Source organism: Alosa alosa, chromosome 11 (genome assembly GCF_017589495.1).
Source record: "Alosa alosa isolate M-15738 ecotype Scorff River chromosome 11, AALO_Geno_1.1, whole genome shotgun sequence".
NCBI lineage: Eukaryota > Metazoa > Chordata > Actinopteri > Clupeiformes > Clupeidae > Alosa > Alosa alosa.
Window position 1 is genome coordinate 15,738,895 of NC_063199.1, and position 27,214 is coordinate 15,766,108.

A 27,214-nucleotide genomic window follows, 5' to 3' on the forward strand; every position below is an offset into this window, starting at 1 on the left:
AGTGGCGGTACTACCTGGAGCTGCTTGTGGACTACCAGAGGGGCTGGCTAAAGGTGGAAGACTTTCAGTAAAACTTTGGGGGGCCGGGCAAAGAGTGCGCTGTGTGAATGTGTCTATGTGTGTGTGTGTGTGTGTGTGTGTGTGTGTGTGTGGGGGGGACCTTGTCAGGAATACCTCGTTCACGTAGTGCCTTCTTGTTCCCTCGATAAGGCAGTTTTAATATGTAATTTATACTGTTTACTACAATCCTCAAATTGAGCATCAACTTCATCCTTTACTTGAGACCTCGACTTCTGCTGGATTTTTAACAAATTTGCCATCATTGGGTGATCATTCTTGTGAATGATAATCATTTTACTCCTGTGTAAGGAACAATACTGTCACTTTTATATGAAAAATACTGTGTGATATATTGTTTAAACTTCTGTTTACATGGTCTATTTGATCTGATGATGCTTGTGATCTCAGCTTTTTTGTTCTGTCCTATTGAAGTGGGGTGTGAGTATCTTGGGGAATTCTCCAGCTTGTTAAGAGAAGGAATGGGTTAGTGCCATTAAAATGTTTTTCCACTTACTGGTCAATCTTTAATCATAATTTTGCACTGTGAAAAATCACATTTTATAGAGTGCCTTATCAGATGTGAATATTGTCAATTTTAAAACTGATTCTGATTGAACATGCCAGCTAATGCAATCCCAGTAGTAGCCCACTCTCTGACCCTGGCCTTGAGTAGAGGTGCGTAGAAAAACTCCTCCAGTTTCATGAAGACTGCTCTTCAGGAGTCTGACGATCCTAAATGAATTTAGGTCTGAAGTACGTCTCCCTCGCATTCATTATAAAATTATCAAGTTGAGTGAGAACAGTAGCTATTCAAGGTGACTGATGTGGAAGCAGAACCAGTCGACTTAGAAAGACTCAGCTGGAACTTTTGGGGTGATTCACAGTGCTCCTGAGAACAAGCTCTTCTGTTTTATCCAATGTGTAGAGGTAGGCTACAGGTTAAAATGCTTTAAATTAAGTTATTTGTTTTTAACTTTAAGTGACCAAATGGTTTGTAAAAAAAAAAAAAAAAACCTGATTCTACATAACGTGTCGTATACAATAAACAAACGTGGATCTTGTTTTTCAGTGCGGCCCCCTCCTTCCCTTCCCGAGTGATTAATGGCCAGCGCTCAAGCTCCCTCTTGTGGTAGAGCAGTGCAAGTAAACAGTTATGATATGATTAGTATTTAGCTGACTTCTATTGTCTGCCCTTGCATGTAGCTTATAGGCTTTTAAAGTCCAATTTCAATAAAGTTGGCCGTTTCAGATGGCATACAAAACCTTGCAGTTTAAGTTGGGCACAACGCATGCATGAGTCACTGTCATCACCACTGTTTTTCACACCACCTGTGGTGCACTTTTCCAGCATTAGGTAATGTTTAGGCATGTTGTCTGTTGTGCATCTACATAAGATATTAAACGTTATAAACATAAAAATGTTACGGCACTTGTGGAGCTCTGAGAAGGGAGTCCTAGATCTCAGTTTGGCCAGTATAGCGTTTGTTACATTGTGTATCCCTAATCCTCTGCAGGACTGCACAGAGCTGAGCAGACTGGAATCGGCTACAACATGCACAAGTCAGATAAACATTTGCAACATTTTGCACTTTAATGTTTTCTCCAAAACAGACAACTAATTTCCTCCACATTTGTACACTATGTATATAAGAAATCAAACAATTTAATAGCATAAAGAAAAGATATATGTAGAAAAGTATTAAAAGTTTTTTGGATGTCTTAATCAGATGGACGTAGCTGCTTTTTGTATCTGTAAATGTTTTAAATCGCAATATTCATGAACTACGGGACATGACCCAACAGACACAGCTTTGAGAAGCCTCATATTGGCTAGAGCGAAACCTGGCTGTGAGAAAGGGAGACAGCCAACAAACAATTGCACATCTTCATATAACCCTACATATTCCCCCAAGTATTCACTGGTAGGACATTGGGATAAACAAAACAAAAGCCAAGCCAACATGTGTGTCCAAACATTAAATTGCATCACCAAAGTCACACTGATGCAATTAGTATCAGAGTAAAATATTATTTTTTTTTAATAATTATATTTCATTTTAGTTCGAAGTTCCAGCTGTCGTAGTTCATCTATGTAATAGATGAATCCTTAATATCTCACCCCACACAAGCATCTGGAAGACCACCTTGAGATCAGAGCCATGGGATTCCCCTTTGCCTTAATGTTTATCATAGTATACAAAACACAGCCTACTCTAATTTTCCACACTTACCCCTTCCCCTAAACAGACTATTTGACATTTGTTTTAATTGTTAACAAGACAATGTATTAGTCTTTTTTTTTTAGGTTTTGATGTTTAAAGTTACTTTGCAAAGCTGCTGGAGTTTGAAAGTAGTATGGGTGGCTGACAGCAACAACAGGACAGCTGTCAGACACGTGTGTGCAGGACTGAAACATGTATGTTTGACTAGTTTATAGAGCGCAAGTCTGACACTGCTTGTCCTCGCATCCTTGAAGTGCACTTCCAGGGACACAATTTCACAACATGGCAGAATGTAGTTACAGTTCCACTTTACCGGTCCTCAACACCAGGATGGTTCACACATCATGATGCTCGTTGGGGCGGAAGCCAGGTTGCACGCGTGGGTGATTACACAAGCAGAAGATCCCTTCTAGAAGACTAATGGAGTCAGAACATGCTTCCCGTCAGGTGTTTGTGGCTCACAGAAAGCCATGGAGGCTGCGCAAGTCCCACCCGACGAGAGGTTCTGCTTTTCCTGTAGTTAGCCAGAGATCAGCCCCACGGTTAGGCTGTGTGCCATCAGGTGTCAGACAAAGCCCAGGGTGCGTTCCAGTCAGCAGCACTGTGCCCACACACAACACTGCACCAGGACTAGACATCCAGCTCTGAGACTCTGGAAAAACGTACTGCACACTGCAAAAGAAATAACTGCTGATAATGTCTGAAAGTAACGCTACAATGGTAAACACCCAGCTGATGTGCGACCACATCGTCTAGTCTAGCCTGCAGTTCTTCAGCACGGCTGTGAATGTCATCAGATCCCTTTAAACCTGTTCCAGAGAAGCATGGTTCTCCCTCTGCGGAACGTCAAGCCAAGCCAAGCAAATCACGCGTTGTTGATGAAGAATGCCATTTAAACAGAAAGGAAAGAGATTACATGAGTGAATGTCACTCAAATTGGGCTCTCAGAAATTAGTAGTGTCACGCTCTCAATATATCATAACGCTACATTTCTAAATCAATCCAGGGGTCAGGAACAGATGGGACAGGATGAGAGAGAGGGAGAGAGAGAAAGATAGAGAGAGAGACTCAAAGTTCCTTGCCACACCCCCAGTCCTCTCAGGCTAGCCCAGTCTGCACCTCAACACCAGCGTAGTATCCTAGCAACAGAGCACGAGCATCATCAGGTTCTCCCACCTTTGCAGTGTGCTCATCAAGCCTGCCTGTGCTTGGCAGAGATCGTTTGGCATAGACGCCCCTGCTGCTTTGAGAAGCACTGCTTTCGCTGAGGGCTGTTTTTGCACTGATGTGGGGTTGTTTGGAGTGGAAGGTCGAACGACAAGTGCACCAGTCTGTGTTGGGACAAAGTCTCAGTCCCAGTCTCCACTGCCATGAGTGGGAGATGCAGCAGAAACAGAAACTCATTCTACACAGGAAATACAGCACATCGTCATATCGTCCTTTTGTTTGATGTTCTTTTTTCTTGGAGTATCTGTAAAGAATAAATATTGTATCCCCCATCACTTTTAAAATGATGCAAACATGTGCCACTCTAGCTCTTGTAAAGCCCATGCCATATATGCATTATTTACACATCGAAAAATACTGATTTGCTCTTTATGTTTTGATATATTTGTTTTAGTTTGTTTTGTTTTCTTACCTAAAACATCTCATTACAATTAGCCAATCAACATTCACAAACCCAGACATGGCTGCATGGCCCCACCCACAGCAAGCATGGAGGAGGACTCAAAGTTGTGAAAACGCTCCAAACCAAAACCCATGTCCCACTTACGGAGAGAGAGAGGGACCGCTAGATATATGTAAAAAATAAAAACAAGAGGAAGAGTCCAAGATGGAACAGCGAAGCAGAGACAGACAAACCAGAGACATCAGTGTGTCTGTGGGTTGAGTTGGGGGGGGGCACGCGCACACACACACACACACACGGAGGGACAAGGCCTCCAGCCAGTCCGCTAGGCAGCTAATATACTGTTGTACATGTGATGGTTTTTAGAATGTTCCTCCTTTTTTTAATCATCTAACTCTTTATTTAAATATAATTTACTTTTGAGTTTAAAAAATAAACAAACAAACAAATAATAATGAAAATAATTAAGAAAACAAAACAAAACAAAAAAAACACCTCCAGGGATGTAGCGAGTGGGACTTGTGCTGGCTGGATGAAGGGATGTGTGTGCACACATGTTCTCTGTGTGTGTGTGTGTGTGTGTGTGTGTGTGTGTGGTGAAAGGGAGCTCAGTGCTGCCCCCTCTTGTTGCTCTGCTGTTCCTGCGTCAGCACTCCTGTCCATGAAGGAGCTAATTTTAAGAGTCTGTGCATGTCTTGGTGTTGGTGTGTGTATTTCAGTGTGTCAGGTGTGTGTGTGTGTGTGTGTGTGTTGTGTGTGTGTGTGTGTGTGTGTATGTATGTTGGGGGATTAATCCAGGCTCAATCCTCTATGTACTCCCACAGGTCCTTCTCATAGCCTTCGTGCACATGCTGCAGCAGGACTCTCCGTCTGCTCTCACAATATCTGCAGAGACCACACACACACACGATTGATGTGTTTGTCAGAGAGAGAGAGAGAGAGAGAGAGAGAGAGAGAGACACATTATCGAGGTCACCAATATAGCTGACAGTCAATTGAATGTCACTTAAGGGTTTTTGGCCACAGGTCTAATGCCAGAGACAAAAATGGTCTATTACATGACAGAAAGAGAAAGAGAGATGTAGAGCAAACTAAAGGAGAATCAGAAAGAGTGAGAGGCAGGTTTAGCCAATGAATCATGCAATCAAATCACATCCGAAGTTCATCAGGGCCATTCTGACCATTCAGTAACCTGACTCTCGCCAGATGAATTTCGTTCCGCCTAGCTCCACTCATCCATCTGGGATCGATCCATTGGAGTGGTGCTTCAAAAGGCTGGGCCTTATCAAAAAAATCCTTGCATATGATTGGATAAGCCACTTGTCCGTCATCTATTGACGTGCTACTTCAACCACTCACATCGAAGCCAACCCATGGCCTTGAGAACAGTCTCACAGTCCCTTGTGCAATGCTCGTCACATCTATGAAACTCCCGCCCTGCGTCCTGATTGGCTCTACCATACAATCTGGTGCTGAAATCACTCTCAACGGAACCGATCCCAGATGGATGTGAGTGGAGTTAGGCAGAACGAAATTCATCTGGTGAGAGTCAGGTTAACCATTCAGAGCTCCAAGGCACAAACAAACACAGTAACGGCAAATGTACCTGTACTTGTCCTGTACTTTCTGCTTGATGTCCTGCAGGGAATCCTGGGAAATGTCTCGCTCCAGGTATCCAGACAGTACTTCTGTGGCATTCTCCAGGTCTGCCTGGTTATTCTGACACACACACGCACACACATCATTTTACATTGAAACATGACGGACATAGTAATGTTTAACAGATGCTTATGTCAACTGAACCCATTATCACTTTGGAGTATATAGATTTTATGGGGAAACTTTCACACTTGACCTACTTATAAAATGGACAATTGTTTTCCTTATCTGCCCCACTAACACAAGGTTGAGGTGACTGCCATAATCTCCCTGTTTAGTTAGCTATCTACACAACAACAGAACCATAATCTGTGTCTCGGAGGCCATGTGGTTGATTGTGTGGGGTCAGTGTTGTAGCAGGACCTTAAGGCAGGGATCACATTGACCAGTGGCAGATTTGCTATTGCTTGCTATGGTTCAGCAGCAGCACAGTTGTAGTGGTGTAACAGAGGTCATAATTCGTCCGCCGCTCAGGGGTCTCGAACCCCCCACCTCAACACACACCGGCATGGGAGTTGAACATTCTAACCACTGAGCTAAAAGCCCAGGCTTCCAACTCAGCGGTTAGAAGTGTTCTTAAGGTTAGGGGTGTGAGGATTTACACGGGCAACTAGCGCGCTAGCTCAGTTCGCCTCCGTTACACACACGCAACTAGCACGCTAGCTCAGTTCGCCTCAGTTACACACATGCAACTAGCACGCTAGCTCAGTTCGCCTCCGTTACACACACGCAACTAGCACGCTAGCTCAGTTCGCCTCCGTTACACAGTCGCAACTAGCACGCTAGCGCAGTTCACCTCCGTTACAGCGGCAGCGCTAAAGCAATGAGCGTTGAACTTGGTTCAAGTGTCACGGAAGTGTGCAGCGTTTGTTTAACTTAGGAACTTGAACTTCTTTTGAATTGTTAAGGCCTGAGCGTTGCGCTTTGCTGCTGCCACTTATTATCTCCAATGTGATAGCCGCCTAAGGGGCGTTGAGTGTGCGCTACCTCGAAGATGATGGACTGGTTGTTCTTCTTGAGGTAGAAGGCGAAGACGTAGGTGAACATGAGCGTGGAGCGGCACTGGCACAGCACGTCCACGGCCTTCTTGAGGAACTGCACCTCGATCCAGGACATGTTGTGCTGCTGCATCTCCTCCATCTTCTGCTTGACCTGTGCGTACAGCTTGTGCTCGAAGCGCAGGCTCTGCATGTGGTTCATGTAGCGGTTGCAGTAGAACAGATACCGCTGCAGCGCCGCCCGAGAACGCTGCGGAGAGAGAGGGAACCCAAGGGGGGGGGGGTGGGTTGGGGTGTTCCAGACTGTTCTAATGTGGTACAAGACTGCAGCCAAAGCTGCCCATCGTGTGGTTGACATGGACAGTCTCTACAGTCCTACAAACGTACACTTATTTCCATCTGACCCTGTGAGCCTCTATTGTTAAATGTATATGGATAATGAATAGCACCAGCCTTAGTTTAGTGTGGTCGCTGGTTTAGCCAAAGGTTGTGTCTCTGTGTTGGGGGGGCAGCGCAAAACTCAAAACTTACTACCTCCTGAGCATCTCGCGCGGCCTTGGCATCGTCCTCGTTGTAGCGGTTGCAGTTGTACCTGAGGAAGAGGAGAAGGGACACGATGACGGGTTGCTGGGGTCATTGCGGAACAAGCACCGGGCGTTTCTAATTCTCAGGCAAGACAACACGTGCTGAACCCAAGTATCTGTGCATTGGGATGTTACAGTTAGTCAGCACTTGAGCAAACAAATAGAGTCATTCTGGAAAAGCCACTGCAGAATCGGATTATGCTAACCCATAAATGTCAACTATGAGACTGCTCAACCAAATCATTCTGATCCGTTAAATGTCAAGCACAAAACACACGCCTGCAAGTCTCTCTCTCTCACACAGGCTTAGTGGTCTTACCAGGCAGAGCCATGGGGTTCCCAGGGCCCGAGGCAGACCCAGCAAAACTCAGCTTTGCAGTTCTGGTTCCGGCAAACCATGTGGTTGCAGCCGCCGTCCTTCTCTATGGTGACGTGACACTTGGGACATTCCTGAGGCAACACAGCACACACACACACACACACACACACAAAAAGAGACTGCATTACCCACAAGACCTAGTCGCTCCATGCATGAAAGGAGGCGAAACAAACACACACACACACACACACACAGACACACTACTGACCTTGGTATTTGCAGCAATCCAGTTTGATGTTTCGCTGTCGTCGTCACACTTTTTGATCCATTTCCTCAGCCACTAGAAGAGAGGGGTTGCCATGACAACTACTATTAACACCGAGGTGGTGATGCGCCCTTTTATCTTTGCTTCGGGTGTGTTCGTAAATTCACTCTGGCACTCTAAATATGGAACAGCGCCTTGCAAAAGGCAAAAAGACGAGTGTTCTATCACCCTATGAATTAACAACTGGTTTCACAAGGAACATCATTTACATAAAGTTGTGGGTGAAATGGGGGTTTATGTTTCATTCAGGAACTTGACAGTGAGGATAATTAACATTATAACATATTTTGACTAATAACTAATTCATTGTTTATAATTCGTAAATAAGTCTGTATGGGTCTCACAGACTGAACACTATGGAAGAGCGTGTCTGTGCCACTCTGTCCCTTTTGCTGGTTTCCAGCATCCACTCAGAGTGCGACACTCGGAATAAATGAATGACCATTCCAGCAACAATCGGAATTTACGAACGGTTTCAAAGTGCCAGAGTGTCAGTTTACGAGCGCAACCTTTGACTTCCCCCGCTCACAGACAGTGCTGAAGAACACACTTCATGCAGAATGGACAGACACAATCACCGTGTCCTGCTTTAAGACATACTTCTGACTTTGGCCCACTCAGTTCTCACACACAGCAGGGTTTGGCAGAAGGTTCTAGATCAGGCCGAGAGGAAACTAGCTGTCCGTTCAACTGTGCTTACATTGCAATGACAAGTATAACAAAAAGAGAAATCCCCCCAAAAAACGAGTTTGTCAGCTTTAACCAATCAAAGCCAGCATTTTGGAAAAAGTACCTGCCAGAAAAACCAGGTGAATTCTATTTTCAGAAGCATGGGTATTTGTCAGTAGAGCTGAACAGAACTGTTGCGTGAACGTTACCCTCGTTCTCTACAGGCCAATAGCTAGGATTCCCTTCTAGCCAAACACATGGCAGCACATAAACACCACACTTAATCATTGACAGATAGACAGACAACCAAGCCAGTGAACAGCCCAGGGGGAGGAGGTAAACAAGAGACCCGGTTCAGTGTCACAGCGATGGACGGTTTGAACGAGCCCAGGGGGCCTGTCAGGACTTGTCTCTAACGTACCTTACATTTGACGGGGTCATGCCAGTTCTCTCCACAGTTGAAGCTAAGACAAAGGAGGGGGAAACAAGAACAGAGCATCAAACTGAGTCATTAAAAACACTCACACACACGGGTGAGTAAATGCTCAGGGCAGGCAACGGCTATGGGATCATCCCACAAGTATGTCAAGAAGAGCTCGGTGTGTGGGTGTGTTTCTATATGTGTTTGCCAATAATCTTCGATTGTCAAGCCCAGGTACCGCCTGGGAGCCGCGGAGTCTTCGGACATGCCCCGCAGGGTCAACACAGCCATATAACAGTGTGTGTGTGTGTGTGTGTGTGTGTGTGTCTATGTTTACATGTATGTAGCCTCGACAGCCACATGAAATCACACAAATTGCCCATGGCGCTGAACCCCCACCCAATCATATCCACTCCCAGGTGTTGTCCAGTGAGCCTTGCAGTGCACACAGGTGAGGTGGGGGCAGTAATCTGGGCGTCCGACTGGAGGCCTTCGCACAGGTAAGCGCTTTAGCTGCTCCTCCGGCTCCAGATGGTCGGATTAGGGAGTGACTCACAATCAGGAGGGAGAAAGAGGGAAAGAAGGAAGAGGAAGAGGAAGGGGGGGAGGGGGAGAGAGAGAAAGAGAAAGAGAAACTTCTCCACATTCTCCTTCTGGAGTAATTGAAAGAGTTTAAAATGGCCACTGTCTTGGGAGTGGTTACCGAGCAAGTGCCTGCCCTGGCAGCTATGCCAACAGAGCCAATCCCCACGCCACTCCTCCCCACCCTCCAGTGGCATCTCAAGCCCAGATGCCAAGGGGACTCAGGGAAGTGGCAGACGCAGTGTCATCAGAAACGCCCACGCTATAGGGTGTGGGTGTGTGTGTGTGTGGACACTTACCAGAACTGCCGGCCACACTTGCACCTGACAGGCTTGGCGTCGGGATACTGGACTTTGACCACGTGGTGGCAGTCTGGCGCAGGGCACCATTTTAACAGTCGATTGCACTGTGTGTGAGGGGCAGAGGGCAAGACATCAGCAACGCTGGCAAACCTCTGTTTCAGACAGAATACCGTCTACTCTGCTAATCAAACTAGCCCAACAATACAACTACATCAGTACCAATGATGTCTACAATGATGCAGCTCTCCTCTACACAGTTCACTACATGATTCAGACTTAATGAAAACCACCCAAACAAAACTGTCTGGGACTTTTACTTTGCATTTTCCATCTATGGAAACTGAACATTAAAACAGTATAATGGCGTCAGAGAAGATTTTGCTTTGGTAGGCTGATCCTCATGCACATGATTGAATAAGTTTGCAATAAAAAGCTCAAGGATATGAGTTTGTAATCTCATTAAAAATCTTAATATATAAGACTTCACAATCTTCTTTTCATTTTGTAAATATGACATTCACTTCTATTGGCTACATAAAGGGAAAGATTGCAATCTTACCTCTACAAAGCTATTAGTAATTAAATGCTGGTACTTCAATTTCACTTTCGAGTCTGTGATCAACCTCCTGCAAGGGAACAAGTACACAGAAAAAAGTCACTACTGAGGTGGTAAGAGTCACACACACACACACACACACACACACACACACACGGTAAAAGGAAGGGTACTGCAGACAAGGCTTAAGCATAAAAAAGATGCGTGTATTATTGTAACTATTCCCTGTTTATAAACAAAATGATGCAATAACACCCGATTCCAATATGGCACATACAACAGGCCGAGATCTGAGAACTGCATGAGTCTGGTTCTGCAGTCGCTGTGCTGACCAGACTTAGCCAGCTAAAAACCTGCCTCTGCCAACAACCCCATACCAAGGGAGAGCTAACAACAGAGCTTTACCAACATGGCACACGACGGGCACAGATCTGGCAGCTCACATCTGCATGCGTTCTGGTGGTTCCTGTCCCTGCGCGCTCAGCAAACGCCGACATGGTACAACATTGTGCATGAGCACCCGACATCAGCTAGGAGTGCTGTTAACCAACGCAGTGGTTGCTATGGTCACTATACGGTGTCTTAAGAGCAATGGTTCTGGTTTTAACTTTTAACAGTCCTCTGTGTGCTGCCCTACACAAGAAGCTGTGGCTGTGAGCTCTTCCTGTCTGAGGTTGGAGAGCTGAACCACCACCACATTACGTGTCCCGGGGGGGGGAGGGGGAGAGGTTCTGAGCACTGGTTATTAATTCCCTTCACAACTGTATGTGTGGGAGGAATGTCAGAATCATCATGACCAAGTTGAGACAGCATTCGTTTGCGAGGAGCAGTGAGATTGTGAGCGTCACAGTGTGGCGTCACTTATTTGTGGCGGCTCACCACAATATCAACACTGACCACCACACAATGATTTCCCATGTTGTACTATTTAAATGGGATGGAATTAGTTTATAGTAGAGCTATGTGCACCTTTGCGCAGCCTCTCCTTGTATCTCAACAACCTACATGCACATTTAAAGAAAACATTAACAATCCTGCAGTTGTTGGCATAAATGTCGACTGGCTAAATTGTGCTTAAATCGGCATCATAACCACACTGCGCTAATTTGTTAAAAACGGTTGCATTCAAGTTAATTCTGCAAACCTACCACCACAAATAGAATTAAATTCTGTGGGAAACACTGCGTCATCACACATGCCAATGGATGCTGATCTAATGAGTCACATAAAACCCAGTCAAACACTTAAACCCTCAAAAAAACTTGTGCACTGAGACTGGACTGGACTTGGGCAATCTGTGATTAAGAAAAGCCCACAATGCAGTAGGCTTCAACCCATGATGCAGACAACCAAAGCTGGAGGTCAATTTTCAGCTTGTTGTGCTTTCCCGGGTAGTAGCTCATTTCCAGGTTAATCTGCAATCTGGGTCTCTATGATGCGCCACTAACGCAACTCTGGCAGACTGGCATGTCACATCCTCAGCTGCCCAGTGTGGACAGGATGTAGGTTAAGACAATTACTTTGAAGTCTTTAAGGCACCACAGAGCTACGAGGAGGAGAGCAAAGATCAGGATCAGATGCTACTAGCACTCGTGGCTTTTAGCCGCGAAAGTCCAGACCCTGATAATCTAAAAAGATTAAGGGTCTGGCCACGAATAATAAAACTGGCCCAACTCGAGGGGCGGCACCAAGCATGCATTTGAAAATCTCACTGCACGCAATTGGATAACACTACGACCAATGTAGCGCTGTAACTGTAGCGCTGTCGTCATCTGTTTAGCTCGCTTCTGGCCCGTCTATGCAAGGGGCAAATGTGCATCATTACTCATTGCCAGAGTCTCTTGCAGAGACAATTCAAATTGTGCTCTCGCGAGAACTCTGGATTTCCAGAGAAAGACTTTACTGGCAGAAGAGCAGAAGAGTCGACAGGAGATGAGGGGGAGGAGTGGGTGCAGGAGATTACCTCTGAACCTGGGTCCTCCACTACTGACTTCGGTCCCTGAGCCTCCCCCACAAACAGTGTGTGAACTCTAGGCGTCTCAGTCACAGCGGTAAGCCGACAAACCCACCAGTCTAACCTTTGGACGGCTTCTCCTCCTCTTCTCAGATACCATCTGGCGAGTTGAAATCTACCTGCATAGTCTTCAACCCCCCACACTGGCACACTCGCCAAAGTCTTCACCCCCACCCAGTGTGTACAACCCAAGCATTGTAAGGCTAAAAGCAGCTCCTCACAGGCTTGGCCATGGCAGTCCTTACTTTGTGAATTACTCTTAGTCAAGGTAGACGTCCCAAAGTCCCAAGCTAGTTAGCTAGTAGCTAGTTTATCCACCTAACCCTGGAGGTGATTCACAAGTCCAAGTGACTTCTTCAGTGATTATTGGTCCATAATGACTTTCTCTCCTTCCCTTCCCATCCCTTTCTCCATCTATACAGGCCTGGATCACAACAAGCGGTACCTAAAGCGGTACCTGGGGAGACCGGTCGATAGCACAGCTGAGATGCCCAAGGCACCGATCACACCTTTAGATGGCTTTTCCTTTTCTGGCAGACACCATCTAGTGAGTAAAGAAACATCTACCTGCTGCCATAGATACCCACCCTGGAGACCCACACACACACACACACAAATGTTGTCTTACATTACTGTCAGTTGTGTGCCACTACAACCTGGCACAGTGGGGCTCTAAAAAGACACCCGAGGAAGCATGGTGGTTCAGGTTACACACACACACACACACACACAGATGAGGAAACACTGTAGGTCCACTTACATGACGGTGTTGTCATCCACGAGGATATCGCAGCTATGTGCTGGACAGGAAATAGTCTAAGAGGGGAAGAAAGAGAGAGAAGGGGGAGGGGAGAGAGAGAGCGAGAGAGAGAGAGAGAGAGAGAAAGAGCTGTTAGAGACATGTCCAGTCATGTCAATTTGAAAAGAGGGGTATAAGCAGTGACTTAATTGTGGAAACATAAACCCTGAAATGGCATAGAGTGCCAGTTGTTAATGTGGAGCCGATATAGGTCTTGGTCTGCTCTACACATGAGACCCAGTTTGTGGGTAGCCCAGCTGGATAAAACCCAGTCGTCCGGCACACTACATTAGTCATCCACTTCCTCTGTCCGCACACAAACACGCTAGTCTGCTGACTTAACAGTAGAATGTTTTCTCCATCACACTCACTCACACAAACACACACACACACGCAGTTTTCACTGACTGACTCGTATACTGACTGTGGCTGCCACAGTACAAAGCTGTGCTCGTATCCCACTGTAATATGACTGGACTGAGACCGGACACTACCCCACCCTGGGGCTGCTCACACTGCTCTACCCAAGTGTTCATACGGCTGAACTAAGAGCTGAGAGACTTCCCATAGCTGCTCTCAGCACAGTGCTCATATGAGACTACTCAACGCTGCTCTCAAGCACAGTGTTCATATGAGACTACTCAACGCTTCTCACTGCTCTCAGCACAGTGCTCATATGAGACTACTCAACGCTTCTCACTGCTGTCAGCACAGTGTTCATATGAGACTACTCAACGCTGCTCTCAGCAGTGTTCATATGAGACTACTCAACGCTGCTCGCTGCTCTCAGCACAGTGTTCATATGAGACTACTCAACGCTGCTCACTGCTCTCAGCACAGTGTTCATATGAGACTACTCAACGCTTCTCACTGCTCTCAGCACAGTGCTTATATGAGACTACTCAACGCTTCTCACTGCTCTCAGCACAGTGCTCATATGAGACTACTCAACGCTTCTCACTGCACTCAGCACAGTGCTCATATGAGACTACTCAACGCTGCTCGCTGCCCTCAGCACAGTGCTCATATGAGACTACTCAACTCTGCTCTCAGCACAGTGCTCATATGAGACTACTCAACTCTGCTCTCAGCACAGTGTTCATATGAGACTACTCAACGCTGCTCGCTGCTCTCAGCACAGTGTTCATATGAGACTACTCAACGCTGCTCGCTGCTCTCAGCACAGTGTTCATATGAGACTACTCAACGCTGCTCACTGCTCTCAGCACAGTGTTCATATGAGACTACTCAACGCTTCTCACTGCTCTCAGCACAGTGCTTATATGAGACTACTCAACGCTTCTCACTGCTCTCAGCACAGTGCTCATATGAGACTACTCAACGCTGCTCTCAAGCACAGTGTTCATATGAGACTACTCAACGCTTCTCACTGCTCTCAGCACAGTGCTCATATGAGACTACTCAACGCTGCTCGATGCTCTCAGCACAGTGCTCATATGAGACTACTCAACGCTTCTCACTGCTGTCAGCACAGTGTTCATATGAGACTACTCAACGGCTGCTCTCAGCACAGTGTTCATATGAGACTACTCAACGCTGCTCGCTGCCCTCAGCACAGTGCTCATATGAGACTACTCAACTCTGCTCTCAGCACAGTGCTCATATGAGACTACTCAACTCTGCTCTCAGCACAGTGTTCATATGAGACTACTCAACGCTTCTCGCTGCTCTCAGCACAGTGTTCATATGAGACTACTCAACGCTGCTCGCTGCTCTCAGCAGTGTTCATATGAGACTACTCAACGCTTCTCACTGCTCTCATCACAGTGTTCATATGAGACTACTCAACGCTTCTCTCTGCTCTCAGCACAGTGTTTATATGAGACTACTCAACGCTTCTCACTGCTCTCATCACAGTGTTCATATGAGACTACTCAACGCTTCTCTCTGCTCTCAGCACAGTGTTCATATGAGACTACTCAACGCTTCTCACTGCTCTCAGCACAGTGCTCATATGAGACTCAACGCTGCTCTTGCTTCGTCGTTGCTGTAAAATGACTGATCTGGGATCTGATTGCTGCAATCAAACGTCCATTTACTACAGCGTTTGTGCAGCTGAATGGAAACCTATGACTCACAAATACTGTTTTTACCTATAAACTATATCTATAAACGGCTGAAGTGAGGCCTGTTTCGAACCAAAGCTGCATTTGCACGGCTACAGTTTTTATGGAGCTGAATGGAGACCCACAGAGTCAATAAATATGTTTCAGTGGGGAAGGTGCAAGCATCAGTAGACATGAACAACACAGCACTGTGTTTAGGTGTCTCTGGGTGGTGAGTGGGAGGTGAGGGAAAAGGTGAACGTGGACGTGGCCTCACATAAGCAGGTGAAATACTGGCATGCAAACATGCTAATAGTCAAATTAGCGGTGTGAATTAGTTGTGCCGGAGAGCTGCTTCAGGATAACTGATGAATGAAAACAGATGGACTTGTTGACCTGAGGTACAAAGTGACATCACACAGGTGTTAAGTTGCATTCAAAAAGAAAAGGAATATCCAGTACCTGTCCCATTCCCTCCTCTATGATTTTGGTGGTTAAGTAGTCGCCCCAACACTGCATACAGAATTTGTGACCGCACTCCAGGCCTGTGAAGTACTGTGTGAGTGTGAGTGTGAGCGAGAGAGAGCGAGAGGGAGAGCGAGAGAGAGAGCGAGAGAGAGAGAGAGAGGGGGGACAAAGAGACAGTCATTATCGAGGTCACCAATCTAGCTGACAGTCATTTGTACATCACTTCAAGGTTTTGGCCACAAGGTCAAATGCCAAAGACTGACAAATACTTTCAAAAAGGAAAATGGGCTATTACAAGACAATGTTGATTCAGAGGAGATTCTGTTGTTGCTCTCTAATTAAGCAAGACTTTCACTATCAAGTTTTAATTAATGCACAAGATCAAGGTCCTAATAAAATCATTACAAGCATTCACAATAAATGAAAAAAATCAGAGATAGCGAGAGAGGGAGAGAACGAGAGGGAGAAAGCGAGAGCGAGATTCTAAGTTTGCCAAGTCTGTATATATTTAGTACAGAAAATAAAGGGTGCTTTGTTCAGTCTCTCCCCCGCCAATCAATACAGCCCATGGCTTGCCTCTCTGCTCAATACAGCCCATGGCTTGCCACTTTGCCTTATCCTGTTTGCCCACTGATGGCAAACACAGACCTGACGAACCACAGATGTGCCCCAGTCACCACTGTTTACCTCCGCTTGCTTTTTAACAGATACATTAAAATATTAACAAAGGCCTCTGCGTGCCACAGCGTCTGTTCCTAATGTATGCAAAAGCTGTATCCATATGAAGGTCAGGAAGACACACACACACACACACAGACACAGACAGACAGGCACACACTTGTAGGGTGGCACCGGAATAACATGCCACAGATTTCATTCACACATTGTCTGTGATATTTCAAGCCCAAAACCAAAACCAAGATTATAGACCAAAATCTTTTCAAACTGTTTTCAGAAACACTCAATATTCTGAATGTATTGGCCAACACCCGATATGCTATTATCAGGGTCATCTCTGCTTTAGCAGCAGCAGCAGTTGCATCTAGAGTGTATTTGGTCCTGACAAGCCTCTACATCAGAGATCTACACTGCTATCCACCTGCAAACCAACACAGTACACACAATGTAATTTTACTTCACTTATGACACCAACACCTATACATACCAGATAGATGCAAGATTCTCAAGTACAGACCTCAAAGTTGTTCATTAACTATTAGTGTTTCAAAGAAAAAACACTAAAGTAGCTAAATGTAGGCCTACTTCCTTGTTTTGTCTGGAAAGGCAGGAATCAACAGTCATTCAAATATCTAACCGAATCCCAGCATGATAACCCAAGTGCATACAGTTTTATTATTTTAAAACAGGAAGTTATATCAGCTGCAACAGACATGGTTGGATATTACCCTGCTGAATGGGGCGCCTGCTTTAGTGTGTGACCTGGTTTTAGAAAACATGCGTGGTATTCAGGTGCTGAAGGGCATGGTGTGTATAGTGTGTGTGTGTGTGTGTTTTGACTCCGTAAAGTAGGTTGTATGATGAAACACCCAGGTAAAATGGGTTGATTCTCAGGGAGTGACCAAGATTGTCAGCCTGCAGCTGCCGACGATAAAGGGCCTTTAAGTAAGGGGGGAGGGGGACTCAGCATTTTGGAGACGGCCATTCAACAGTTGAATACTACTAAAAACGTCTTGACGCCGAAATGCGTCTGTAGTCAAGGGCATGGTGCAATAAAGCCTTTTAAAAGTAACATACAAGAGAGTACGGTTTCCTCCACTTCTATATTGACATTTTTAACTCACCAAAAAAAACACTTCAAAAAAGTACTTGAGTGAGCGCGCCTATACGGTGAAAATACGCTGAAACGGACATTCAACAGTGACATTCATGATACTGATGATGTGGCCAAATAACACTAACGCAGTTATATTCACTAAAACACCAACATATAGAACCCATATGGAAGTACCTGCACTCAGAGACTCTGTTTGCATCTAGTTCTTGGACTTGAACAATGGTTTGGAGGGAGCCATTATGTGCATTACAAAAGGACATTCAGCTAATCTAGGAAAGAGTTCTGATCAGTGAGGGGGTCAAAACAGAAGGTCGTCAGGGCAACGTTTATAAAAACACGCATGTAGAAATGCAACAGATGCAAATCTATGCGAATAAATTGTTTTCATTAATTTAATCATGTTAGATCTTGTGTGAGTTGAATGCGCATGTTAAGTGTCAGGATTTCTCATTCTAATAAGTAATATGCACATTAAAAGGTTGGATGGAAACAAACAAAAAAAAAAAAACATTGCACTTATATTTCTATGTATTAACTGTAGCAGAAGGCCCCGCAAGTACGCATGTCACAAATGGTCCACAACAACTAGGCCTAAATTAGATTTTAGGGAGTTTACTGTGAGTCATGGCTCACACCACCCCATAGCTATTCTAGAGTCACTGTAGCCTACAACCTCCTTGGGCTTCTTACTCTAAACAGACACCTGATCTCACGGGCTGACAGCAGTGTTTACCAATTATTCACTTTTATGTCCCATGCTCTCTTCAAACTGCCCAAGACACATCTTGTCACATTTAGCATTTTCTCGAAACACAAATATCAACCTTTCCCACAATAAAAAAAGCCAAATCGTGGATTGTATCTTTAAGTATGTCAGGCATTGATTGAACCTGTTTGCTATTCCTTACAGCCTTCTTTTTTCTTGGCTCAACTGCTGCTTACGAGCAGGAAACTTGCAAGTCATGCTTACAGACCCTGGTGCTGGGGTGGGGATAACATGCCCCAGTTAACAAGCCCAAGGGCTCCCCTCTCTCTGAGACTTGATCTGGTTAATCTCCAGACCGTGCTTATGAGAAAACAAATGTATATATCAACATATGCACGCTCACCTTATATGCAGGCACGACCACAAAAACTACAGTGACATGCAGCGCAAACGCTCATAGCGCAAAGCCCTTCACTCACTGACTTTCATCACTGTCTGATCACTAGCCTTCAGTCATTAACACGGACTATAGTCTACAGCTTCCTCCCCATAGGCACCTTTAGGGCGTACCCACACTGGGCACAGTTCCTCTATATAGGCACCGTTAGGGAGTACTCTCACTGGGCACAGTTCCTCCCCATAGGCACCTTTAGGGCGTACTCACACTGGGCACAGTTCCTCCCCATAGGCACCTTTAGGGCGTACTCTCACTGGGCAGTTCCTCCCCATAGGCACCTTTAGGGCGTAACTCTCACTGGGCACAGTTCCTCTATATAGGCACTTTTAGGGTGTACCCTCACTGTGCACAGTTCACTTGTACCGTGCCAGAGTACGGTTCTCTCCCGTTCCGCACTCATGCTTTATATTATCGAACTGTACCCAGGCACGGTTGAGCTGCTGTGCTCTAAAATCTTTGCATAGGTGCGATCATAAGCCCAACCGTAGAGTCCTGCAGTGATCACTGGTCAAACGAACCAGACATTGGGGGGTCAAACGTACTCGGGTATGGTACTGATGGAATAGTGGGAGTACGCTCGAAGAAGAAACAATATTCTAGTACCAAGTTGGTTGGTTTGTAACCAGCACAAAAACCTTTCTGTTCAGGACGTCCTCACCTCCCCATTAATTTCCCAGTAGTCAAGTCTGATACAAATGAGTATAAGTATATACACTCTTTTGATCCTGTGAGGGAAATTTGGTCTCTGCATTTATCCCAATCCGTGAATTAGTGAAACACACTCAGCACACAGTGAACACACAGTGAGGTGAAGCAAACACTAATCCCGATGCAGTGAGCTGCCTGCAACAACAGCGGTGCTCGGGGAGCAGTGAGGGGTTAGGTGCCTTGCTCAAGGGCACTTTAGCCGTGCCTACTGGTCGGTGTTCGAACCGAAGTCCGAAGCACTAACCAGTAGGCCACGGCTGCCCCATGAGCAATAACAGCAAGTCTGACACATACAGACTCAATTTCAGAAACCACACCGAATGACAAAGATTGATTGATGAATGACGAATGAATTGATTGTTGTTGTATATGATACAGTTGATTCATGCTCACCAGAAGAAAACATCCAATTATAACAACAGAGCATCAAACTGCAACAAAACTCAAACAGTCATCTCAACAAGGATGCCAGTGTAAAGACACATGTATAAGTCTCAAGGAAAACCTCGCAGCTCGGCTGAGCTAGGCCCCCGACTGCTTTGTATACAATGTAGTAATCCTAAGAGATTAGGAGAGAAAGCAGCTCATTAGAAATCCCCTTTGATGGCCCAGGCTGAGGGGGAGCTAGCAGCTTAACCCCACACCCACCACACCCACACTCAGACATGTAAACACAATGTCTATGATTAAACCATGGAGGTATTATATAGATGTGGAGAGAATGAGGAAGTAGGCCTACCGCCTCAATTCATTTCAATGGCGGATGCTAGGCTAGTTCATTCAGCCAAAAAATATCCTTAATTGACTGCCGCCATCTTCAAAAAAGGCAGCAGTCATGTGACTCGCTCACTTCCGGACACATTTTCAAACAACCCAATTAGGTGCCTCTTGACAGACGCCATTTTTATAGATGGTGACAGCCAACCATCACTCAACACTCTGCACACTGAGCACACAGCTGCTTTTGATTGCAAGTGCACACACAAATTCTAAACACACACACACCTACTCTCAAATGCATCCATGCACATGCACACTCAACCTCTCTTACACACACACACACAATGCTGAAATACAGTGTCTCTACCTTGCTTTTTGTGACCCACCATTCCCCAGCACAGAGGCTGGCAGGCTGTAAACAAACAGAGTGTGAGTGCACAGACACATTCTCTGGCATCAGGCTAAACACAGCGAATAGGTAGCGAAGCCTGGCCGACCGGCTGCATCCAAACAGGACCCATCTGACTGCAGGGATTATGCTAGCGACTAGCGAGAGTATAGGGCGCCAGAGGACAAGCTGAGGGTCAGCCTGATCTGTAATTTTTCGTCAGGGAACGGCAGCACCACATGGCACGAGAGAGTGAAAGAGAGAGGTGGGGGGGAGGGGTGTAGAATAAGAGGAAAGAAGAAATTTCCTCTTTCATTTCCTCTGCTCCAGAAGACTGGAAGTAAGAGAGTAAGAGAGAGAGAGTGAGTGAGCGAGCGAGTGAGCAAGCGAGACAGAGGATAAACCAAAAGAAAAAGAGGACAACACAGTGAAAGGAGTTCAGGGAGGGCAGCACTGAGAGTCAGTGTGTAATCGTGGACTGACCGAGTTGGGGTAGTTGAGATAGCAGATCTGGCATGGCATGTCCTGTGCGGAAGAGCGCGTGTTGACCAGACGTGCCCGGGACTTCTTACTGGGGTTGATCACATGGCACTCGGAGAACAGCTTGTCCAGGTTCCCATCAAAGTACCTGCAGACAGGACAAAGAGGAGGAAACCACTCCACTCAGGGGTCTTGGAGGTGCCAGATGCTGTGGGTTTCTGATGTAATTCTTGTTCAACGCACCGCACGCACGGACACACACACGCACACTCGAGAAACACTTGCCTTTCCATCAGCTTCTCTTTGTCCCAGTTAAAGTGACTAAGAAGTATCCTAGTTATTGTTGCTGGATTCTGTGGGAGACAAAAAAAACAAGCAAAACTTTGTTAACTATTTCAATTCACTCATCCACAGCCCAAAAAGCCATAATGATCAAAACATTTCAGGTTTTCTTGATGGGTATAGGACACTTAGTACATTTCTTTGACTTAAAGCAGACGTGTAGGGCACTTTGTGCATTTCTTTAACTAAAAGCAGACACCAACAGGCAAAGAAGCAGTGGAATGTTTCTTTTTGTATGTGGAGAGGCCATCTTGGGCTTTAAGCAGGGATAAGAGTACTACAAGACCCATCATGCAGTGCTAACATAGTTCTCTTGGCTTACTAATAACTGTACAACACACCAGTCATCGGACACTCCACTACTGCAATACAGGGAATGGAATTATAAGAAAGGTGGCTGAAGAAACACACACGCATGTACACACACGCAAAAACACATCTTTATTTCCCCCCCCCCAGACGAAACACAAAGCAGGAAGGCAGCCTTGAGCCTTCTTTTGCGAGGCCTTTGGAACGGCAGTGGCAGAGACAGTTCTGTTCTCGTCTTGAGCACACAGTACGGGAAGCCGTGGAGGGACACAGGCTTTCTTGTGGCTCGCTGGCCACACAAAGCCCGATGAAATGAGGTCACTCTTCTCCGTACTTGTGGACACAAGCCACATGGAGAAGACACTTGAGGACACGTGAGCACTGAAGAAGAAACGTGTCATTATATACCTTAGCCTGGCCTGGCATGATATGACCTCTTACTATCAGGACAATGTTAAAGGAGTTGTATTGTCCAGCTCTTGATGGTTAGGGCACCGTTCACTCCACCGCTTGTCAGATCCAGCTTCACGGACTGCGAGTGGAGTGTGGTGAACACTAGTGGTGTAACAGGACTAAACACGCCTGGGAAAAGGCGATTAGTCCTCATTTTGCCTGTTAATGAATGTGTAAGCCAAAGTCAAAAACAAAGTCTGAGGACAAATTGACAAGTGATATGACTATCATGAAAGCAAAGAGTGCAAGTAAAGTAAAGGGAGTGGGATTTAGAAGACGCCTTCAACCAAAACAATATGGACTTGCAAAGTCCGGGAATCAAAGTGGCGCCAACCATTTCACAGGCCAATACGCTACTGCGGTTCCACAGCTATCCTCCCAAAAAGAAAGAGCATCCCACAAAATACACACTTTTTGACTGACTAGATAAGAAGTAGGCTAACAATCAACTGATGTTGACATGCAGCCACAAAGAATAGCAATCCATAAGCATATGGGATGAAAATATTTGTTGTGTTGGTTTGAGGTTTTCTTCCTCCTGTACACAAATCACTAGACTGCTTGCTAAGCTAGCAATCCAAAGTCAGCCTCACGCAGTCAGCTACATTAATATATATTTTTGAGCAAACAACTAGCCTAATGATCTGCCGAATGACTCCCCAATACAGTTGCACTAATCATAAAGGAGTAGTCATTCTCATATATTTCCGCTGTGGCAATGGGACTTGGCTTTTACAAGTGTAGGTATGTTCATTGTCTTCTTGAATTATCATTATTTTTTAAATGGCAGTTTAAACTAGTCCATGTGCAATGCTGTGACCTTCCCAAACAACACGCTCCAGTGAGGTCTCCAGAGACTGTCAATTACCGGAAGTACTTTGGTTGCCTCTCTAAGCCCACGGATAAGACTGCTGAACAAAGACAGAGACCTATAGGTATTAAGACAGTACCCTTGTCAAGGCAGATGCTGTTCCCGAGTGCCAGAGTGCCTAAAATCAAAGCTTTTCTATCAAAGCATGTTTTGTTTCCACTGGCTTGATTGCAAATGGAGGTGGGAGCTGTGTGAGAAAGGGTGTTAGTGTGGTGGTGACTGGGTTTGGCCTGTTCTGAGGAGCTGCGCACGCCACAAGGGATAGGAAGCCAGCACACATGCTGACTGCCGGGATATCTCCAGACAGCTCTGCAACAGCTGCTTCCACCTGGGTCGACAGGCAGGGCATGAGGCCGCAACTGGACACCCACACAGCACTGACTGGATGGCGGAGGAGGCTGTGATCTCTTGTGATTACACAGGCACACAAATGTTCCTATTGTTTAAAACAAGATTTAATTGTGTAAATTGTTCCCAAAATTGTCATGTATTCATTAGTTATAGTATGTTTTATCGTAATGAAAGAAAGCAAAAAAAAAAAAAAAAAAAAGCACAAAGTAGATGTACCGCATAGCGGCACAAAATACGACCGCCGTTCAGTCCAGCACATTCTCTCCATAGAAATAGATCACGCCTGTGAATTTGTCTCCATCCTCTACTTTTTGCAACTCCTGCTATGTGTATGTAAGTGTGTGTGGGGGGTATGTGTGAGGGGATATGGTATGTGTGTGTTTGTGTGGGAGGTATAGTGTAATGGTGAGTGAGTACTGTGTGAGTGTCACCATCACCCATCGGCAACCCTTCTACAAGCTGATGGGTGTACAGTCACTAGATGTACATGTACATTCATTTATTTCATGGCCCCCCATGGACAGAATTTCACGAAACTTGGCATGCCCCCAGAGGCTTTTAGCGTGACCATACACATACAGTACAATTTGGGGCTGTTCAGAACATCTCAGCCGAAGATATAGAAAGAATTTTGTGACTTTGCTGTAACTCTGTTACCATATCGGTAACAGAGTTACACATATTAACCTATACTTGCATGAACATTTTCAAAAGAAATATACTAAATCAAGTGTCCTTTTGGAACTTATTTTCCTTTTTGGGATTATTGCCATTGAGGGAGGGGGAGAAAAACAGCATTTTATGGTAACAGAGTTACAGAACAGCATATTTTAAAAGTTTAAAACCCCTTTAGATATATTTTCTTCATTTTTATGTCAAAACCATATCAAGGGAAATGTGTGCAACATAAAAAGAATAGAATAAGAAAAAAGTTGACAATATCTTTCACAATTACTTTCAGATAAATGAGCTTTTCAAGAGCACAAATCTATGGGCTACTGCCTGACACTCCATGTCATTATCTTCAGAATGCTGTAACCTTTGATCTAGGGCACATAGAAACAAACTTTAACATGTTTTGCAAACTTTAAGTGATTGGTAATCATTCCAGATGTGTTTTGTAGAGATGTTTAACGTTTTATTTGTTACCCTAGATGTTAACATGTGCCTGATCTTTCCCACTTGCCATGTTTGGTGCTGATAAAGCAAGCCTACTGCAGCACCCTTTGGTGTTGATCTTGGTTTGTTGCCATTTGGTTTCTATGGCAGTGATAAAGCTAATGTTTGAGACTCCTCCTTCCTGGCATTGTTGCAATTATGAGTCATGTACAAATTCATAGACCAGGATTAAATGTCCGACCTACATTGGAAACATAATGGAGATGATCCCAGGGCATCACTGGTTAGGGTTTGTGTGCAGAATATCTGCCTGCAGGATTATGCAAGCTAGGCAATTATTTGGTTGAGCAGAATCTGGATTTTTTAGTAAGGGTGGTGGTGATGTGGGAGGGCATTTAAACTATTGAGGGGGGTGGGGGCTTATATAATGGGAGAGAACAGGAAAGGCTAAAACCGCAGAGGAGCTGCAAAATAACTGAAGGCCACCGACATCAATCTCTGGCCAATGTCTGACAGTTGACACAATACCTAGCCTATTCTTTACAGCACGTAGCCCTCTTTTCCTTGCTAAGCTTACTTAACCAGCACAGTCGAGGTGATTCAAAGTACAGGCTTGCCTGCCAAGCCACCGGGCTTAATGAGTCAGTTCCTTATAAGAGAGGATGGCTAGTACAGTGACCCAGACAGAACGGGGTGTGGAATAGTACCACGGTTTCGAATTTACTCAGCTTCTAGGTCTGTGGTGAACAACCCAAAATCTATCGCATGCATAATGCCTTATTTGGTATTATCTGTATTATTCGAGTAGCCACGGCTTAAATGTCCGTGCCAGTATGTCTAAATACATCAGTATACAACAGCGGTATGATAAGTTCACTGGAGCACACATTTTAACAATGTTGACACCATCCGTATCAGGTCACTGGGTCATTAAGGCGGCTAAAATTGATAACTACCAAATATTCTAGATAGGAAGGCAGGCTAACTATCTAGCTTGAGTATTAGCTGGCTAACTGGTGTTCACACTGCCGACAGTAATATTGTTTTACGTTGAAGGAGTATCAAAATATATTTCTGATATAACCGTCTTCTGTAAACCAAAGACTTTCCATTATTTGTCAGCTAAGAACTAGCGCAAACAGCCATGATGAGATTTTAGTTCCGCCATGTTGTTGAGAAGACAGGGCAGTCAGCTAGGTTATCTATCACTTAGCTGATCATCACGTCGTAAACAATACTATTATGCTATATCTGGTGATAAAAAAACACCAGTAAAGGCATAGAGGAAAAAAGGTTAATCGTGGCAACAATTATTTGACTTCTGCATACGTATAAAGGAGGCATCTCGCTGTCATGTGTTCATTATTGTCCACCACTACTATAAACGGCTTGTCAATTTGATTTGAAATTTTAACTTGCACATGTTAGCAAGATATTCTACAGGGTTGCCAAACAAACGAATGAGATAACAAGTTATCGTAACCTTCAAGTGCTGTTATGTTAGGTTATGTGTGCGTCCCGCTGTTGCTCTATTTTGGTAGGCTAACTTGTAAGCTTGCTAGCACTTTGAAGTTTGGCAGGTAGCTATCCATGGCCTAATTATGCGCACAGCTGATGCATCACGACAACATTGCGAGCAAACGGCATCAATTTTGCCAGCTGGTTCGATGACATGTTTCAAATGTGTACCTATAAGACTATTTGAAGCAAGATAACTTGCGCTTTATTGATCAGCTAGCTAAGTTTTTTTCCATGCTAGCTTTAAGTGAACATGGATAGCGCTGACCCCATTTTACAAATTCCTCTCTTAGCCACCAGAGGCAAAATCAGGTTGCAATTCATTTCAAATACATGGCTTGATAACTTTTTGCATCAGTTGTCATAAAAGCCACTTCTGTATCCCTTACCCACTTACCTGTATGACCTCGTTGACCTCCCTGATACACTCCACCATATGTTGAAGAATCTGTTCGGCAGTGAGTACTTCGAATCGGTAGTCCTCCTCATCTTGACCAGGCCCGAGGCCGCTTCCCCCAGTTTCTCCACATTCATCTCGCTCACCACCGGCCACCACTGGATCGACCAGCTCCACATCCCCCAGTTCCAGGTTGTCGTCTTCAGGCTCCTCTTCAACGCTATCCTCGCTACATTCCTCGTCGTCGTCATATTCATAGTTATAACCCTCGTCCGAGTCCATTACTAGGTTAACTTCGGATTATGACAAGCCGAGTTATTGTTGTTAGTTGTGGTAGGTTAAAGCCCGATACAATGAGATAACAAAACAAAACAAAACAGTAAAAGTGTTTCGCTGAGTAGCCAGTACTTCAGATTTTCCGATGCAGAGAAAATAACAACACAAGCGTCGCTGCTGCTGAGCCAACAAAGAGACGCAGCGTCATGAACTGACGGCGCGGCTACGTCATATGAGTGAAGACGTAGTTCAACCAATGTTATCAACTGAGTTTAAATACAGTAGATTGAAAACACATCTTTGCGCATGGTTATTTCTGTACTTGGGTGAAGGAAGTTGCCATATTGAGCAGGGCAAACCACAGACCACGTAAATCCAAAATAATTCAATTGATTTGAGTCCAAAAGGATGATGTTATTTGAATATGGCATAACTTTGTAACGTTTTCATCTTTGCCATAAAGAAAAAACAGCAGTGTGATTTTTTTCCTTCACAAATTGGTTTTATTTGCTAAATAAATAGAGAATGGCAAGGTTTTGGTTCAAACCTGGTAAAATCGTATTTGGCAGGCTATTTGGATGTAGGCTATTGTAGGCCTACTAGCCAACAACATATTCATCCGGCAATATCATAGAAGTCTCGACATCAAT

At 45.0% G+C, this 27,214-nt stretch overlaps 1 protein-coding gene across 2 annotated transcripts; it reads right to left on the reverse strand.

Annotated features, from left to right (window-relative positions):
* Positions 1–1,628: 1,628 nt before the first annotated feature.
* arih1 (ariadne ubiquitin-conjugating enzyme E2 binding protein homolog 1 (Drosophila)) lies at positions 1,629–26,803 on the reverse strand. 2 transcript variants are annotated; one of them, XM_048256983.1, is made up of 14 exons: positions 26,289–26,803; positions 21,214–21,281; positions 20,932–21,076; positions 15,669–15,761; positions 13,102–13,157; positions 10,331–10,397; positions 9,769–9,875; positions 8,888–8,930; positions 7,741–7,812; positions 7,473–7,603; positions 7,104–7,161; positions 6,559–6,819; positions 5,519–5,631; positions 1,629–4,797 (listed from the first exon to the last, which is right to left on the reverse strand). In XM_048256983.1, the coding sequence occupies exons 1-14, from the start codon at positions 26,568–26,570 to the stop codon at positions 4,713–4,715; spliced, it is 1,581 nt and encodes a 526-aa protein (XP_048112940.1). In that variant the 5' UTR covers positions 26,571–26,803; the 3' UTR covers positions 1,629–4,712. The 2 variants fall into 2 exon arrangements, with proteins under 2 accessions (XP_048112940.1, XP_048112939.1); XM_048256982.1 differs by having other exon boundaries at positions 7,101–7,161; positions 26,289–26,802.
* Between the last annotated feature and the right edge of the window lie 411 nt (positions 26,804–27,214).

Coding starts and splice junctions, on each gene's coding strand:
- arih1 (XM_048256982.1), bottom strand. CDS start 26,570: ATGGACTCGGACGAGGGTTATAACTATGAATATGACGACGACGAGGAA. Junction 10,398..13,101: donor GTGGATGACAACACCGTCAT/GTAAGTGGACCT, acceptor GTTCCCTTGCAG/GAGGTTGATCACAGACTCGA. Junction 7,604..7,740: donor GGATTGCTGCAAATACCAAG/GTCAGTAGTGTG, acceptor GTGTTGCCTCAG/GAATGTCCCAAGTGTCACGT.